At 39.8% G+C, this 20250-nt stretch overlaps 1 protein-coding gene across 1 annotated transcript in view; it reads right to left on the bottom strand.

Moving 5' to 3' along the window:
* DNAH11 (dynein axonemal heavy chain 11) overlaps window positions 1–20250 on the bottom strand; it is a 274673-nt gene that overhangs the window by 148320 nt on the left and 106103 nt on the right. The window contains exons 37-46 of the mRNA XM_065398425.1: window positions 19979–20071; window positions 19621–19815; window positions 16116–16193; window positions 15076–15208; window positions 14311–14438; window positions 13064–13212; window positions 10186–10336; window positions 7518–7649; window positions 5938–6111; window positions 2940–3144 (exon numbers count right to left, since the gene is read on the bottom strand). Of these exons, the coding sequence (XP_065254497.1) occupies window positions 2940–3144; window positions 5938–6111; window positions 7518–7649; window positions 10186–10336; window positions 13064–13212; window positions 14311–14438; window positions 15076–15208; window positions 16116–16193; window positions 19621–19815; window positions 19979–20071 (1438 nt within the window). The remainder of the gene's footprint in view (window positions 1–2939; window positions 3145–5937; window positions 6112–7517; window positions 7650–10185; window positions 10337–13063; window positions 13213–14310; window positions 14439–15075; window positions 15209–16115; window positions 16194–19620; window positions 19816–19978; window positions 20072–20250) is intronic.

The following is a 20250-nucleotide window of genomic DNA, read 5'->3' on the forward strand; positions in this document are numbered from 1 at the left end:
AAAGTACATTCATCCATCCTAGGGTTCGATGTTAACTTGCATTTAAGAATATTTCAGAGAACAGTAAAGTAAGATGCGAGGTTAACTGAAAAATAACTCAGTTGTTTAGCTGGCTTTAGTACAGAAGTATTCAACAGAAGCCAGGAAAAAACCTGGGTAAAATCAATGAGAAAATATTAGGGCTGCCAATTAATCACAGTTAACTCATGTGATTAACTCAAAAAAATTAACCGTGATTAATCGCACTGTTAAACAATAGAATACCAATTGAAATTTAAATATTTTTTGATTTTCTACATTTTCAAATATATTGATTTCTATTACAGAATACAAAGTGTACAGTGCTCACTTTATATTATTTTTTATTACAAATATATGCACTGTAAAAATGATAAACAAAAGAAATAGTATTTTTCAGTTCACCTCATACAAGTACTGTAGTGCAATCTCTTTATCGTGAAAGTGTAATTTAGAGATGTAGATTTTTTGTTACAAACTGCACTCAAAAACAAAACAATACAACTTTAGAGCCTACAAGTCCACTCAGTCCTACTTCTTGTTTAGCCAATTGCTAAGACAAACAAGTTTGTTTACATTTACGGGAGATACTGCTGACTGCTTCTTATTTACAATGTCACCTTAAAGTGAGAGCAGGCACTAGCATGGCACTTTTGTAACCGGTGTTGCATGGTATTTACGTGCCAGATATGGTAAATATTCATATGCCCCTTCATGCTTTGGCCACCATTCCAGAGGACATGCTTCCATGCTGATGATGCTTGTTAAAAACCTAATGCGTTAATTAAATTTGTGACTGAACTCCTTTGGGGAAGAACTGTATGTCTCCTGTTGTGTTTTACCCACATTCTGCCTTTTATTTCATGTTACAGCAGTCTTGGATGATGACCCAGCACGTTTGTTTTAATAACACTTTCACAGCAGATTTGAAAAAACGCAAAGAAGGTACCAATGTGAGATTTCTAAGGATAGATACAGCACTCGACCCAAGGTTTAAGAATCTGAAGTGCCTTCCAAAATCTGAGAGGGACAAGGTGTGGAGAATGCTTTCAGATGTCTTAAAGAAGCAATACTCTGATGCAGAAAACTACAGAACCCGAACCACAAATAAATAAATAAATAAATAAAAACAACCTTCTGCTGGTGGCATCTGACTCAGATGATGAAAATGAACAGGCGGTGGTCTGCTCTCCTTTGGATCATTATCGAGCAGAACCCGTCATCAGCATGGACGCATGTCTTCTGGAATGGTGGTTGAAGCATGAAGGGACATATGAATCTTTCGCGCATGAGGCACATAGATATCGTGAGACACTGGCTACAACAATGACACACAAACGCCTGTTCCCACTTTCAGGTGACATTGTAAACAAGACATGGGCAGCATTATCTCCTACAAATTGTAACCAAACTTGTTTGTCTGAGTGATTGGCTGAAGTAGGACTGAGTGGACTTGTAGGCTCTAAAGTTTTAGATTGTTTTATTTTTGAATGCAGTTATTTTTTGTACATAATTCTACATTTGTAAGTTCAACTTTCATGATAAAGAGACTGCATTACAGTACTTATCTGAGGGGAATTGAAAAATACTATTTCTTTTGTTTTTTACAGTGCAAATATTTGTAATCAAACATAAATATAAAGTGAGCACTGTACATTTTGTATTGTGTTGTAATTGAAATCAATATATTTGAAAATATTGAAAACATCCAAAAATATTTAATTAAATGGTATTCTATTATTGTTTAACAGTGCAATTAATTTTTTTAATCACTTGACAGCCCTAGAAAATATACTCACTGGAGGTTTTTAAGACCCTAGTGATAATCCGAGCTATTGGCAGTAACAGACTGCATAAAATTTTCACTGAAAGTCTAGATTAGGTGACTGACATTTTTGAAATTTTTACCCCATTGACTAATTTTGATGAAGTTTCCAAAAGAGGAAAAAAACATTTTTTATCTTACTGTGAAATTATAAGAATTCAGCTATTAACTTCTCTGTAATGCTTTTCTCAGCTTTGTACATAGTGACTGATGCTGCTCTCTTTCCTAAGTAATTATATCATTCCAGTTTATGCTTTCTGTAAAAAGAGGAGGGCTACAAGCAGCATACCCATTAACAGCTGTACTCTCCCTTGGAAGAAGACGACGACATGGGCAGATATGGTCAACTTTCTAAAGATTGTCTGATTTCTCCTGTTCATCAGCCAGAACAATTGTCATAAAGCTGAGCATTGCTAAAGCTTCAGGGAATTAATTTTATATTCGCATTTGCTAGCTTTTAAAGAAAATATTCAAACATTAATCGTTGCTCTTCAGGACTCATCTGTTTTAACTCTAAAGATCCATTCTAATGGCCTTCCATTTCATGCAAGACTGGTGCCACTCAGCATTGCAACGTGAGACCAAACTACTGGAAACACATTTTTAATGTATCTTTTCAAAATTCTTTTCTCTTTCTACCCTCTCTACAACCACAAATATTTCACTGCAATGTTATTGAGTGATCATTTGAGGCAGCAGAACTGGAAAATTCTTCCTAATGAATCTCTATCTGTAAAATACTGACCACTCTCAACGCCATAGAAATGGAATCCTATTACTCAGACAACTTCTATCCTTTTGGCTTCACTAAGCAATTATTTGAAGTGGCACATCTACATTAGGCCTAATCACTTAACAACATATACATACATACATACATACATACATAAGTTTTAACATCCCATTACTCATCCTGTAATACATAATTCATGAAAGACATTTTGGTTTGACAAAACACAGACTACTGTACCAGGCAGGCACTTTGTAGGTATGCAGTATCTTAATAATCATATAGCCACCGTTGGTTGAATTCTCGTCTCTTCCACCAAAAGAATTATCCAGGTTTCTTATATCGTAATATTTATGAGGGACTTACTTTGTAGCACCGATGACGTAGTGTAGTAGTTGAAGGGAACATTAGACACCGTGTAATAATCGGAGAAAGCAGCAAGTCTATCCCCTACAAATACTGTTTTTCCTACTCCTGCATTTCCAACAAGCATGACTGGTTTGCCTCTCTCCTGCAGCAAATCAGTAAAGTATCTGAGACGTGTGGTCTCAGATGTGTGAACAAGGACTGCCTGAAAAATCGAGAGAGAGAGAGAAGCAACGGTTTTTACTCTTTGCTTAAGTTAATACAAGACAGGTGATGTTTTCAGGGTTGTTGTTTTTTTAAAATATTATGGAGATATCTGGTAGTGGCCCCAGATATATAGCTTGGGTGGAATTTTAAACAGGCTTAAAATGGGACATAACTTTCTGTTTTTCTCTAAATGTAAGCAGATTATTGATGTGAAATTTCACACAGGGTTAATTTTTATGCCCTTTGAATGTTCTGAATACTTTATTTCTTTTCATAGTTTTTAATAGGAAGTCTTTGAAATTGAACTCTAGAAGAAATCTAGCCAATGTTTTAAAAAAAAACACTATCTACACAGAAATTAGTAGAAAGGTTACTGTTGAATAGATCTAGTGCAATGGGTAGGGGCTTTTTAATTTGGATTTATATTAATTTTTGGCTGTTGTTCATCATAACAAAGATAATATTCCATTGGTTGCCAATGGATAAGCTTTCTGCACCATGAGCCCATAAAATCTTCTCTGCCAGATAAACCTTCTTTTCCTCTCCAGGAGATATGCTTTTCTGTCAGACTTTATCCTACAACAAAGAAGTTTCGTGTGGTTGCTAATAGATTAAAATGTTTTTCAACAGCAGCTGCACACTTCTATTTCCCCACATGTCCACCCTGCCTCATAATAATCCTACTCTCATTTAAGCATTTAAAAAACCCTAGGAAATTAATACACACAAAAAATTGTTGAGATTCATTTCAGATAGCTACACATATAACATATCTGATACAAAACCACACAAAATAAGGAAATTAAAAAGGTAAGGTAAATAGTAGTATATCATTTCTACTCCTCCACCCAGAGGCACACACTTTACCATAAACACAGCTACTGTATACCACAAACCATCCACCACAACCTTTTTAGGAACACCAGCTTTCTATCACAGTCTTAATCAAACCTACTGCTTCCCACCACACCAACTATCCATAGCTATTAGTGTGGAGAGAAGGTAGTTGATGAAAGAGCATGTGCAGAAAGTTGGGGAGGGGAAGAGTTAATGTTGTAATGGATGGTTGTAATAGTGGCAGTTATGAGTCTGCCCTATTACAGAATCACAGAACTGTAAGGCTGGAAGAGACCTCAAGGGGTCATCAAGACCAGCCCCCTGCAGTGAGGCAGGACCTATTGCACCTATACCGTTCCTGACAGGTGTTTGTCTAACCTGTTCTTAAAAACTTCCTATGATGGGGATTCCCCCACCTCACTTGGCAGCCTATTCCAGATCTTAACTAGCCTCATAATTAAAAGGGTTTCAGAAAATCTAATCTAAGTCTCCCTATTGCAGATTAAGTCCATTACTTTTTGCCCTACCTTCGGTGGAAATGGAGAACAATTGATCACTATCCTCTTTCTAACAGCCCTTAACATATTTGAAGACTATTATTAGGACCCTGCTCGCTCTTCTTTTCTCAAGACTAAACATAACCTTTTTTTTAATTTTTTTTTTTTTTTTAACCTTTTCTCATAGGTCAGGTTTTCCAAACCTTTTATCAGTCTCTTCTGGATTCTCTCCAATTTGTTCACATCTTCCTTAAAGTGTGGTATCCAGTACTGGACACCTCACCAGCACTGAGTAGAGTGGGATAATTACCTCTCATGTCTTACGTACAACACTCCTGTTAAACACCCCAGAATTACATTAGCCTTCTCCTCAACTGTATCACATTGCTGACTCATATTCAATTTGTGACTCACTATAACCCTCAGATCCTTCTCAGCCATACTACCACTTACCTAGTTCTTCCCCATTATGCAGTTGTGCATTTTTAATTTCCTAAGTGTAGTACTTTGCACTTGTCCTATATTCAGTTGATTTCAGACCAATTCTCTAATTTGTCTAGGTCATTTTGAATTCTAATTCTGTCCTCCGAAGCATGAGCAACCCCTCCCCGCATCAACACATTTTATAAAGCACACTCTCCACTCCATTATCCAAAACATTAATGAAAATACTGAATAGTACGATACCCAGGACAGACCTCTGTGGGACCCCACTAAATACTTCCTCCTCTTCCCCCCCCACCCAGTTTGACAGAAAATCATTGATAACTACTCTGAGTACAGTCTTTCTTTGCACCATACTCAAAGAGTAGTTATCAATGGTTTGCTATCAAACTCGGGAAAGGAGGATTTATCTAGTGGGGTTCCACCGAAGTCTGTCCTGGATCCGGTGCTATTCGATATGGTCATTAATAACTTGGATATTGTTGGCCACTTCATTAAACTGACTTTGTGCCTCAGTTTCCTCATCTATGAAATAAAGATCATAATCACTTATTTCATGGGGTATTGTGTCAACTAATTTGTGTTTGTGCAGTGCTTTTATAATGTAAAGCAGTATGTAAGTGCTAACTGTTGTTATTATCCCCAAGTCACTCAGATATAGGAGTACGGAGCCAATAATAAAGATCTACCCAAATACTTATACACCTCTACCCAGATATAACGCTGTCCTCGGGAGCCAAAAAAATCTTATCGCATTATAGGTGAAACCGCGTTTTATCAAACTTGCTTTGATCCACCGGAGCACGCAGCCCCGCCCCCCCGGAGCACTGCTTTACGACGTTATATCCAAATTCGTGTTATATCGGGTCGCGTTATATCGGGGTAGAGGTGTATTTGGAGAATGTTATTTTCAGACATCTAAGGGGATATTCAAATCAATGATAAAAATAAAAATAAAAAACTACAAAAAACAGTGTTCATCTATGCATGCCTTCAGTACACATATATTGTACCTGTAAAGGTGTTTCTGGATCCATAGCAAATTTTGGAACTTTATCAGTCCAGGGCAAGAATTTCCTAGTCTTTGGGTCAAGATAATAATCAAAAATTGTACCCTGGGATGGAAACTTCACTGCTTTCATCTCCTTGAGCCACCAGCGGCTGAATTCAGCTTGATAATTTGAAAGCTATAAAAATATTACAAATTTGTTATTTTGTTCTTTAACATATTATGGTCTACTGTGTTATGTCTACAGCATGAAGTTCTTACAGTGTGTAAATACAGAGGCATATAAAAAAGACTCAAAACAAACACCGCAGGCACACAAACAAATGTGATGATTGTTTATAACACCCTAATGCAGTTGCAGTAATCAAGGACACTCAAATAGTGTTTAATTCAGGGCATATGGACCTTCTGACTGAAGTGACTGATGCTCAGCTGGTGTCACTCTTTTAAAGGCTGAAATCAGGAGCCATCCAGATTAAACCCACCCGCCTTCCCCATTCCCCACCTCACTGCCAAAAAGGAAGCAGTTAAGTGTAGGTCAAATTTAAATAGTGATGAGATTAGAGGGCTGACTTGCTTCAACCATGCCCTTGCTGTTTTTCTTTACTATCCAGGAATAACTTTCCAGGGGCCAGCTGAAAGAATTCTAAAGAGCCCCAAGACCCCTCTAGCTGTTGAGGTCAGCCTCTTCTTCCAAGGAAAGATTTTTCCCCAGGCTTCTGATGGACAGCCTTGATAACAGCTGTTATCAGTCCAGTTGGGGCACTTCCTGCTTCTTAATGTCTATGTGAGTTCCTCCTTTACCTCTTGGACATTATAAACCCCATCACACATCCACAGGGAGTGTACTTTATTTGTATTAAAATGGAGCCAATTCAGTCATGTTAATCTTTAATACAGAGGTGTGGCTGGGCAGAAATTACAGGACCCAGCAGACATCTTGATCCAAAAAAGGTCTTCTAAATGCCTGTTGAGGATATTATCCAACAGAGCATTCCTACCCACAGCACGTGATGGATCCTCACAAAAGGTCTCAGGAATGGTCTCAATTAGAGGAAGGATGTATCATGATGTACTGGAGAGCGTACTCCATTCCCATTTTGCCCCCTTGCAGGTATCAGTCATTGCACTCTGTGAGTGCAGTTAATGCTCCAGGCTAGTGCAGATAATGGTGCTAGCCTCCTACATGCAGAGAGGCAGGGAGAAAATTGTAAGCTGAGCCATAGTCATGTGTCACCAGAGCTGAGCCGATAAGAGGGAAGTGCCTGTCTCACCCTTACAAAGATAACAGTCTTTGGGGAAGGGACAGTCTTTTTGTTCTGTTTGTACAGTCCCTAGCACAATGGGATCTCGGTCTGTGACTGAGTCTCCTAGGCGCTACAATACCGAATAATAAGTAAGGGCTGTTCTGACCTTCAGATGCTTCATGCCTGCCTCAGATGCAGCATTTGCAGGAGCACCCAGGGGGCAGTGCATCTCTGCACTCCCCAACCACCATTGCTGGCTGAAGAGGTACAATTTAGCCCAATACTTCTTTAATGCATAGCAAAATAATTTGGTTGTGTAAACTGCTCTCTAGCATACCTGATCTTGAAAGAGTGCACCACCAAAAGCCCAAACACAGGCGAAGACAAAGTATATCTCATAGAGCTCTCTTGGGCAGTCAGGAGGCACATTTTCAGGGGTCAGCAAACAATCCAACAGAGAACAAAGAGTCTAAAAAAAAAAAAAGATGGTGAAGAGCGTGTTCTTTGAATCCTTGCTCCTGCTGAGGGTGGTGATGGTGACTCATTCTCAGGGGCAACATGATGTACTGAGCTGAAGACTAAGTATCCTGCAATCATGACTATATAATGCAAGAGAAGGAGGCTGGCATTTAAAGAAGGAAAAATGAGAAACCACAGTGACAAGTTTGTTAGGCTAATTTTACCATTGAGTGCTGTCTGCTGTATCTTCCTCTCCACTTGTACATTAAATCAAACTAAGTAACACTCTGGGTCTACACAAGGATTCAAGAGTCAGTCAGTCAATCCCCTCCTCCATATGAATAAACCCTACTTAAATGCAAGTACTGCAAATTAAATACACCAAAATAAAAATAGCTTCCACAAGAGCAAACACCAAAAGGCTGTTCCCATAAAAATAGAAATTTCTATGAGTTCTTTTAAACTGCTAAAAGGACTACTCAGATTATATATTACTGTATTTTTAATTCATAACATCTTTTCATTTTAGTTTCTTTCTGACACAGAATTTTGCTGCATGGTATTTCTGCTTGTAATATTTTTTCCTGTCTACACTATTTGTACAAAATTGTAAAAAACACCCCAGAATCTCTGAATAGAATAAAAGAAATTTAAGTAAGTTATCCACACTGCCCTTTACTCTGCCATCATTGAAAGATGTTTTATTCCATGCCTTTGAAAGAAAAGAGTTAAGAACATCCCATGTGGGACAGGACAGAACCTCTTTGCTGGAAACAATGGGCAAGTCTAAAAACCCTTATTAAGCACTCAGACTATAGAGAAAGAATTCATGTTCAGGAAAATTTTCCAATTTATTCCTAAAGATAAATTGATCAACATACAAAATCACATAACAAAAATACATAAATATTGTATAACTCATTATGCTTTTTGCAGAATAATTTCAAGTTAACCATGCAATCAACTTACTATTGCACACAGAAAGACTACCTTAAAACAACATTAAGGTTACAAACAGATCTGTGCAGAGAATGGAAGTTCCATTTCAGGAAGGATTTCAAGATTTGGCTTCACTCCAAATTGGAATGAAAACCAAACATTTTGAAATTCTCTGCAAAGGAAAATTCCAAACGTTCTCATTTTGTGTCAAAACATTTCATTTGGGCAAAATTAGAATACATAATACAAATACATTTTGTAGATGAAAAGTAGTTTCAAAACGAAAAATTGAAACATTTAGTTATAAAAATGTCAAAACAGAATGTTTTGACATTCATTGTCAGGACTTCTTTTTTTCTGTCTTTCTTCCAAAACAAAATTTTGGCCAAGCATTTCAATTTCAATAGAACCATATATACCGATGGAATGTGGTTCTGTCAAAATTCCTCCACCCAGCTTTACAAAAATACAAAGTGAAGCATCAGAAATTCAGAAAATGACAAAGTGCAGGTGTATATGTTAGGATGCAGTCTTATTATATGATCACACACTTTTTTTCCACATGAACCCTGCTTCATGATCATTTAAAACATTCAGAGTGGTAAGGATGACTCACATGAAAGCTGTGTGCTGGCTGACTGGTGTTCAGTGTTTAGTTTTATCCTCTTCTATCATTCAATAATTGGTACCAATGTCATATTTACTGGACATCAACACAATGGATTTTTCTCTCTTTATAGGTGTTGATATGGCTCCCATCACTATGGTATTTTAGCATCTCACAAAGGTGGATAAATTTAACAACACCCCTGTGAGGTTGGGAACTATTATCCCCATTTTAGAGATGCAGAATGGAAGCACGGACAGATTAAATGACTTTCCCAAGGTCACACAGGAAGTCTGTGGCAGAGGCAAGATTAGCACTCAGATGTCCTGGATCTCAGTCCAGCATCGCAACCCCTAAATAGTTCTTCTTGTTACAGTGGACCCCAGCAGGAGGACATCTTTGGATCACTGCCTCTTTCCCCACTCCCAATAATTATGGAAAGAAGTGGGACTCCAAAAATGTGTCCATTTTTGACATTTAATTTTTCCATAAAATAAATGTAGAACAGGGGTCGGCAACGTTTGGCACGCGGCTCGCCAGGGTAAGCACTCTGGCGGGCCGGGCCAGTTTTATTTACCTGCTGACGCGGCAGGTTCGGCCGATCGCGGCCCCCACTGGCCGTGGTTCGCCGTCCTGGGCCAATGGGGGCGGCGAGAAGCCGTGGCCAGCACATCGCTCGCCCGTGCCGCTTCCCGCCGCACCCATTGGCCCGGGACGGCAAACCGCGGCCAGTGGGGGCCGCAATCGGCCGAACCTGCCGCATCAGCAGGTAAATAAAACTGGCCCGGCCCGCCAGGGTAAGCACCCTGGCGAGCTGCGTGCCAAACGTTGCCGATCCCGATGTAGAACCTATTAACTTTACACACTTTCCAGACACACACCTATTTTAACAGCTTGCCTTCGTGTGCACCAAAAATAAGATTGCATATTCAGGATAGATTTCAGGAATTTTGTTATCTATACTTACTGACCTATATTTTAATATAATTCTAATGCATACCTGCACCATACTATTCTCAGGAATAGGGGTGATAGTTTTAAAGCTTGTTCTGAGCTGATCTAAGCAGGGAGGCACATATTTATCAAAGAGGATAGTTAAATTAGCTTTTTCAGATTGGTGGCTTCTTGTTTCTATCCAACTGGCAACATACCTGCAAAACACAACAGAAAGATACCAGATATTGTAGGGGAGAAGTCCAGAGAAGTCCAACACACAATAGCTTTGCTGAGATTAGAGTCAGGCCCTTGCAACACTACACACTTGTGATGTACCTTTTGTCCACACACAGTAGTGCTTGGAACAGTACACAAGTTCCATAAGAACAAGAGCTGCCATACTGGGTCAGACCACAGTCCATCTTGCCCAGTGTCCTGTCTCAGACAGCAGCCTGTATCAGAGCTTCAGGGGGATGGTTAAGAACAGGACAATTATGAAGTGATGTACCCAATCTTCCACTCGCAGCTTCTGGTAGTCAAAGGTTTAGTGTCACCCAGTGCATGGGGCTGTGTCCCTGACTATCTTGGTTAATAGCCATTGATGGACCTATCCTTCATTAGCTTATCCAGTTCTTTTTTGAACCCAGTTATACTTTTGGCCATGACAACATCCCATGACAATGAGTTCCACAGGCTAGTTGTGCACTGTGTGAAAAAGTACTTCATTGTTTGTATTAAACCTGCTGTCTATTAATTTCATTGGCTGACCCCAGTTTTGTATTGGGTGAAAGAATAAATAAAACTTCTCTCTCCACTATTTCCTCACCACTCACGATATCATAGACCTCTATCATATCCCCTTAGTCATTTCTTTTCTCAGCCGAATAACCTTAATCTTTTTAGTGTCTCCTAGTATGGAAGCCATTCCATACTCCTGATCATCTTAGATGCCCTTCGCTGAACCTTTTTTGAGATGGGGCAATCAGAGCTGCACACATTATTCAAGGTGTGGGTGCACCATGGATTCATATAGTGACACTATGATATTTCCTATCTTATTTTTTTATCCCTTTCCTAGTAGTTCCTAAAATACAGTTAGCCATTTTTTCCCCACTGTTGTACGCAGAGCTGAAGTTTTCAGAGAACTATAGCCGGTGACTCCAAGTTCTCTTTTTTGGGTGGTAATAGCTAATTTAGAACCCTTCATTGTATATGTACAGTTAGAAATATTTTTTCCATGGTGCATTGCTTTGCACTTATTAACATTGAATTTCATCTGCCATTTAGTTGCCCAGTCACCCAGTTTTGTGAGATCCCTTTGTAACGCCTAGCTCTCTGCTTTGAACTTAACCATCTTGAATAATTTTGTGTCGTCTGCTGACTTTGCCACTTCATTGTTCCAGATCCATTGCAGCTGCACTTGCTTGAGCAGAGCTCATCGTAACCATTGCATCCCAAGGGGCTGTTGTGGCAACTGAGCAGAGTGGCACCCAACTATACCCTCTTTCCTTGACCACATCCTCTCCTCTAGGGAGGGCAGGGAAGAGGGTGACATAACTATGCCAGCCCCAGCCAGCTTTCTGGTTGCTGTCATGCTGCTGGAACAGCACAAAGCTGCTGGAGGTAAGGCTAGGATTTAGCCTTATATTTTACAGAAGAGGCCATTTGTAAATACAAATATCCAAATTTTATACATGATTCAGTTTTGTCCAAGTTAAATGTAACTTATTAGAATTATTTTCAGTATTGTTCATAACATAAGACCTAACTGGAAAGAGCATAATATATCTATAGGTATAGAGACACTTACTCAACCTCTAGCTCCTACCACAACGGATAAGTAAACTCCCTTACCATGATGCTAATCATGACATGGACCTGTGGCTGGACTAGTCACATGTTTGGAGCTACTGATAAACATTTGGGGGAAAGATCTGATTTGTCCATTGTTAATGCTTCTAAACTCACATTGAGGGATGGAAGTTCAGGAATATTAACCAAATGTTCTCTAAACTGGTATGACCATATTATGTTAGATTGGCCACTCTGATACCTGACTTTTCAGGGTCACCCCTCCCAAACCCATCTCAATACTCCTCAATTGTTACTGAGAGATTAGTCTAGTACTGTATTCATATGTTAATGTTAACCTCCAATACTTATTTGCCTTGTTGGACATCTTGCATACTTAGACCAACCTCCCACTATTTACATTAAATTCTCATGTTCACTATATTTCTTCTGGGATAACACTTATAATATATGTTTGTACAGCACCGAGCTCAATGAGGACCCAATTTCAGGTGAGGCTGCTAGGCGCTACTGTAATACAAATTAGAGACATTAGGAAATTCCCAAATTTCAATTTTTCATCAAAATTTATAATTGAAATTTAAAATGTTGACTGCGTGCACACAGTTTTTGTAATCAATTTTCACAGAATCATGACTCTAAAATAAATCAAAGAAGGGAAAAACGTGGTTCAGAAGACAAATGGGAAGTTGATCTGGCACCTCTCACAACTCTATTTTTCGTAACAGGTATCAGTGGAGCAAAATAAGGGGATAGTAACAAAAGGCTAACAGATGCCTCTAGTGTGTCTAGTCAGTTCACTGCTTGAGACCTACCTCTTGCAGTTGTCAAGCTTGCATTGTAAATAGCTGAGAATCAGACTCAGAACTGCCCACATTGAGATGGACAAATAAACCAGGGATGTAAAGGATATATAAAATATGGAACAGATAATCCCAATGCTGGCAATTTTTAACTGCGTCTGCATGCACATGCATGTGTACAAGTATCTATAAATAGTAAATGATATTAAATTATCATAACTAGAATTAGTCAATCATGTAAATTAATGGATTCTATTCCTATTAAACTAACTGATAATATTGTTTTATCATTGTTTTGAACGTATCTTTAAAAGATAAAATACTCACGGATTCCAACCAAGGTCCTGGGGGTTTACATAAAGAATACCTGCTCTAGACACTGTAGCTGGGGTAGCAGTTTTTAAATGGTGTATCTCAAACAGCAGCCTCATCGATGGAGTCAGAGGGACACGTTCATTGCTGGCAAGGGTCAGGACCTAAACATCACCAGTAAAGCACTGAACAAAGGCAACTTAAGACATGCATTCTAACAAGCATATATCATGAATAGGCCTGTACATATTAGACCTATGTAGATTTCAGGTTTATTTATAGCACATATTTGCAGGCAGGCACACCCTTCAGAATGAATCTGGACATGATAGGATTCTTTCAAATTTAAAATTTAAGGCCATGATTTTTGTTTTAAAAACACATTAGAGCATAAATTAGAGGCCATACTTTATGGCATACCATATGCTTGTCAGTTCAGTTAATTTTTATAGACAGCAGAATCCATATAGGTTTATTTTTAGTGGTGTGTATATAGTCAAGATAATTATTACACTTCAAGATAATTTTTACGTCATTTAATCTTAAAAAAAGAAGAGTGTTTAAAGGTCAGGTATGAGCTACAATAATGTTTATAAAATTAAGTTTAGAATGTATTTAATTACATTGTAGCATTTCTTGTAGCAAACACTGTTGTTTTTCTTGCATTGTAGCAATCATGTGACTAGAGTACAGGATTGGGAGTCAGAGGTTTCTAGCCTATTCCTGTCTCTCTTACTAACTTGATTAGGCAAGTCACTTACAATTTCTGTGCATCAGGTGTAATAATACTTACCAACCTCATAGTAGTGTTGTTGGGCTTAATTCATGAATGCGTGTAAAATTGCTTTAGATTTTTGAAGGAAAAGCACTCTGCAAATGCCAATAATTAACATTAATAATAATTACTATATTTTGGCTGATGCTTTGAGTCATATCTCAAAGTACATTTGTAACCCGCATTACACATACATATTCACTGAGAGGTGCATATACCTTTACAGTGTAGACAGAATGACTTTAAACATCGCCATTGTGTAGGATCAGGTATGAAAGAGATCAGGTTGTTACCAACTGGCATTGCACTAATTAGCAATAGTGAAGATAAAAAAGGAAGGGTTAAAATTAGGGCTGTCAAGTGATTTAAAAAAATGAATCGTGATTAATCGTGTGATTGAAAAAATTAATCGTGATTAATCGCACTGTTATACAATAACAGAATACCATTTATTTAAATATTTTTGGATGTTTTTCCTGTTACTCACCTTGTTATCATCCATGACAGTATTCAGTGACTCAATCCACATAGGATCTATATCTCCATCTAGGACGATCCATTTTGGCCCATCCTGGGTAATATTAGCCTGCTCTCTTAGAAGAGATGAGAAGAGACCTGCAAATTATGTTTAAATAAAATCCAATCAATATGGTGCTTCAATACAACCTTTTGGAACAAATATTCCTGAAATATTACTGCATCATTAAAAACACAAGAGATTTTGTAACAATGTAAGAACGGGTTTCCTTCTGGTTGCTTATTAAACAGCCATTCAAATTAAAGAAGAAATATGCTCAGTGAGCAGGTGATACAGCAAATTAACTGGATATAAAAATGGCTGATTTCTGGTTTGACTGCATGATAGTACTGTTTGAGAGGGAGACCCTTTCCACTGCATCAATCCTAATTACTTGGGCTAGGTATAGGAGGTTCCATGGGAGCTAGGGAGAAAGCTGCTGAGACACTGCAGCAGCCCGCAGGATCACTCTCTCTCTCTCCCCTCTACTTCGGCACCCCTGTTCTGCAGCTGGGAACTGGTTAAAGGATCCACATAGCAAAGGATCAATTACTCTCCTCTCTTTCCAAGGCCACCCTTGCCATGATCCCAAATCTCATTGCATGGAAATATATAGTAAACCCTCATTGCTTTGGACTCCTTGGCCGGTAGACACGCTCCTTATTTGTTTGTTTTTTTTCCAGGTGGAGGACTGTATAGACATTAGCGATGAAAGTAATGTTAACTGCTACTAGCCATCTTTCCATTCCCGGGTTGCATGATGTATAAAACCAAACAGTTCATCAGTGGTCACAGCTTTTGGGTTTAGGTCATTCCACACAAGCTTTTGTTTCATGTTCACATATGTTCGGTTCAGAGTTCTCAGAACCTGAAGGGCAGGAGGGAAAAAGATCAACGGATGTGACTTAGTAACTGAACCTCAAACCAAAAGTTTCTAGCATCTTTGTTTGTTTGTTAATAATGACAGATCTGTCAACCTCCATCCACAGATGTCTTAGTTTCCCTGTGTTCACTCCTCTCTGCCCTACTTTGCCACCGGCCTCCCACAGAACAGATAAAAGTGACCAATGGGAATCCTGATCTGACAACCCAGCTAAGGCTTCACTCTGGTAAACCACAGGAAGCTGGTCCAATGGAGAAGCTTGGATGAGGATGGACTTGTCAAACCACTGAACTAGGACTCAAGAAATCTAGGTTTAGTTCCCAGCTCCACCAGAGACTCCCTGTGTGACTTTAGGCAAATCATTTAATCTCTCTGGGCCTCAGATTCCCTTGAATAAAATGGGGATAATATACAGTAATGACCAGGGCATCTAGTTTTGCTTACTATCTGAAGGTCCATAATATTGAAAAAATGTGGCATTATATAATGACTGTCAAAATGTAGTAGCTGAGGTGTAAGAGTATCAACTTTCAAAAATATTCAGCTACTACTTTGGGAATAAAGAAACGTTGACCTCACTCTTCCTGGCTAGTAATCTAACTACACCCTCCAGCTTGACATCCCAAAACAAACACTCAAACCTATTTGCCAAATATAGTTTCCATTATCCATTGCCATGACTATTCTCATTTTGAGTCATGCATGTAATACGTAGGAGACAAACCTACACTTTAACATTGAGATTTGTGATTGCACTTCATACCCCTGCTGCTGGGAATGCCTGAGCAATATGGTATCATATTGCAGCCTGAAGGGAAGAGAATATTTTTCTCTGTGAACTAATGAAATACTCTTTATAAAAGACAGACAGAAAATGTGCCGTCTACTGTACCTTGCTCTTTCCTGTGCCTGCATTTCCCACCACGAAGACAGAGTGACGCACTGCCAGAAGCTCCTCCAGCTGAACAACCTGCCGAACAGAATTAGTACATAGCTAATGGTTTTTTGTTTTCCTGTACTCCCATTATCACCAAGACACTACTTATTTCCCACATATTATCTCCCTCCCACCTTTTCCCTTAGTCAGGAAAATGAACTGTTGCCTTTGTAGCTAACTTAAAAATGTGTATACCCAAGGAAACCGAGTTTGTCTTCTAAGGCTGTGGGCAAAGCCCAGTCTTGTTTGGATGAATGAATATACCTCAACAAATGAAAACAAATCTCATTTTTCTACTAATTGATTTACACAATCATGGAGACCAGTAAAAGAAAATGAGAACCATCACCATACCAGAGGCTACAGAATGAGTATCAAACATTTTGTTGTATGGTGTGAAGGACAGTAACCACATATCACAGGTTAAGTGGTGCTAGGAGTTAGAACAACATAGCAGCAATAATTTGCCAGATAGGTATAAATACAAAAAATTCCACTGAATAGATACAATCCTTTGAACATATACATGCTGCCCATCAAAAAGCCTTTTAGTGTTCCACTCTCCTAAATTCCTAACACACAAAAACCTCTTTCCTTCCTGTAATGAGGTGTCAGTACTCTTTTTTGGACCTGCCCTGTTAGCACGAATCAAAACCCTGCACACACCTATTGAGTAAGTTCTGCTGAGTTATTATGGTAAGGCACAGAAAAGGTAAAAACAAAGTCTAGTGAGTGTAACTGTAAAACCACCTGCACCCAGGGCCGGCTCTGGCTTTTTTGCTGCCCCAAGCAAAACAAAAACCAAAAAACCTGTGGCGCGGCCGGAGCCAGGGTGCAGGTCCAGGTAGTGGTTGGGGAAGGAAGTCCCAGCCCAGCCTTGCTCTCTGTCTCTTGCCCCCAGCCCCTAGAGTTTGGGGAGCTCCTGACTCATGTGTTTCCCTCAGAGTGGGAGATATGGTTGCTGGCACTACGTGCTGGGTCCAGAAGGTGGTTAGGTGAAGCCCTGTCCATCTATCTTTACCGCCCCCACCCCCGCCCAGGATGAGCCGCAACCCCAGGCAGTGCCACTAGTGGGAGGATCTCTAGGGCCCTGTGCTTGGTCCAGGAGTTTATAGAGTGAGGAAGTCTGGCCCAGCTCCATTCCTCTCCTCTTTCTGCTGCTACAGATGCTCCTTGTATTCCCAGTACAACATAGGCTGGTGCTGCTATGAACCTGGCCTTAGAACGTTCAGTGATTTTGGCAAGCTGCCAACATTTCCATGAGGAACACGACTGAGAGAAGGGGAATTGTGATTAACAACATTTTATCTTAGACAAGTCTGAATGCAATTTCATGAGATAGAGAAAAGGCACTTCTGTAGGCTGCTGAACACCAAAATCCTCTTGCAAATAATGGAAGGCTTTATATATGGACCTTCCCTCATATGCCCATATCAGAGCTTGATGTGCAGGTTCCATAACCAGAGGATGGGCTCTGTATGAAGGGAGGCCAGGAGTTGTAAACCACCCTCCAGATGTCAGGTTGGGCACTCTTCCACCATGAGTTATTGTCTGTGATGCTGCTTCCCAGTCATAGCGTGAGGATGAAACCAGGCCAAGCCAGTGAATGTTTGTGGCCACGCTGGATAAGCCAGAGTAGCTTGTTGAGTCTGGTTTAGGATCTACATTCAAGTGGAGAAGCAGGCAGGTGCAGCGATGAACTCCTGAATTTATTTCATGGGTTAGTGTCTTTCCCATTGATGCCTGGTACATATCAATTTCTTTGTTAAATTGACAAACTCATATAAGCTTGCAGCGTCAGCAGGCATAACTGGACACTGCCAGATGGAGGTTCCTAGGGTCGTGTCTGGGACTGGAGATATTGGCTAGTGTCATTTGGCTGCACAATCCAGGCAGCGGCTGGCCAAAAGTGCTCACTCACGTAACTGGGAGCAGCTTACATGCTAGAGGCTGTGCGGGAACAACCCAGGAGTGGCGGTTCTCACTGCAGAGGAGGGTAAGGCTGGCTCCCAGAGTTGAGGATTGGAGTGACCGAGCAGATCACCAGTCCAGATAACACGAGGGGAATGTCACAATTCCCCCATCCTTTTTCTGCACCAAAAAGTACCTGGAATATAACTCAACTCCAATATTCAGGTACTGCCTCAACAGCTGCTATCAAAAGTAATTTTTTTACCTCTGAAAGTAGAATATCCTCACAAGAAGATACCCTGAAAAGGGAAAGGTACGTGGAAGTGGAGAGGTGTAGTCTTTCAAACTGTATGGAAGAGACATTTTCTATATAACTTCTTAAACCCATTTGTCTGATGTAATAAGCCTCCATGCACTGATAAAATGGGCTCGCCTGTCTCCAAACAGATACAACACCCAGATGGAGAGTGACTCTCTCCGAAACTCTTGAGGCACCTGACATCCGACACTGGGAAGACAGCAGGGCATGTAGCATGCCTCTTGAATCCCAGCTTCTTCTTCCTCTTCAGTTCCACCATCACCCAGAACCGAAACACTAATAACTACCTACCTACCAACAAACAACAATAAAACACTAATGAACACTGAAGGAGAAAGAACTCTGGATCTGAGCAGATTGGAGTGGTTCACGTCTATCCAAGCATGTGGCTGGAAGGAGCTGAGGTAGTAGAGGATGCAGCGCCCTCGGATACAGCCTCATTCTGAGAATGTTTGGAGACAGTGAGGGGAAAGGTGGGGGGGGGCGAGTGAGAGCGCCTCAAGGGACACTGCTAGGAGAAGGTTCTACCATTAGGCACCACTAGGCAGCGCAATACTCATGAGTGGGAATTTGCAGAGAACTCAAAGAACTACATGATCTTACTTCTTTAACCCTTGTTCTCCATTCCCATTATTGCCACTGCACTGTGTATTGCCATCACTCATTGGTCTTCTCTAAAATAAACACACTATATGCTATAAATAATAATACTTATTTGCTGGTGTTAAAGTGTTGGTACTGTAAACCTACTGTACTGTATGTTAAGAGAAATCTTCAACAACAAAGGGGTATTTGAACAAGAAATATTCCCTGTCTCCATATGGGCAGTATATACTACATACACCTCTACCCCGATATAACGCTGTCCTCGGGAGCCAAAAAATCTTACCATGTTATAGATGAAACCACGTTATATCGAACTTGCTTTGATCCGCTGAAGTGCGCAGCCCCGCCCCACCCAGAGCACCGCTTTACTGCGTTATATCCGAATTCGTGTTATATCAGGTCGCGTTATATTGGGGTAGAGGTGTATTTACTAACATGAATCTACTTGTATTAAATTGCAATATGTTGTCATGACACAGTACCTTTGAAAATCCTAGACTTTCAGGACAGATTAGGAACACTGCGATGTACTGAAAGTTAACCTTCATGTCTAATACAACTTGACTGCAATTATGTTGATTGAAACTCTCAAGGGGCGTAATTAAAAGCAATGAATTATTTTACTTTGAGAATAAAGCTCTCCTCAGGCTGCAAGTGAAGCTCCAGGGTAGATTGTTTAACCATCTGTTCAAATTGCAGGTCCCTCCTCCTTGGAACATCCAGAGCAGGAAACAGGTCACTGATCAGGCCCATGAAAATTGGGATATCATCTGTCACTATTTTAGGCAAGTTGAAGTCTCTTAAGGTTCGCATAAGTACCTGGAAAAGGATGGTAAATCACATATTATCATATCAGCCAGGGCTTTAAACCCACCTCCCTCTCTTCAGGATTCTGTCTTTATTCCCAGTGATTTAGAGATAAAACACAGTATCAGAAGTTCTTATGATTGTTAAACTTAAATTTGTACATAAGGTACCTAACCTGATCCTCAGGTCTGTTCTTGTCTCCTCGCTTCAATGAGCCAGCAACCACCAAGACTGACTTAACAGCACGAAGTCCCCAATCATAATGATCCTATGAAAAAACAAACAAACATTGACTATTCATGAAACCTTATGAAATGATCTTTCTTAGAAGTATACACAATTTGATATATAGCTACATGGAGAGACAAACTAGAATTTACAGCATATTGGACTATTTTAGACTATGGCGTAACATCATTGATTTTAGAAGATTTACAATGAGCTGAT

The sequence above is a fragment of the Emys orbicularis genome, chromosome 2 (genome assembly GCF_028017835.1).
Source record: "Emys orbicularis isolate rEmyOrb1 chromosome 2, rEmyOrb1.hap1, whole genome shotgun sequence".
Taxonomy (NCBI): Eukaryota; Metazoa; Chordata; order Testudines; family Emydidae; genus Emys; species Emys orbicularis.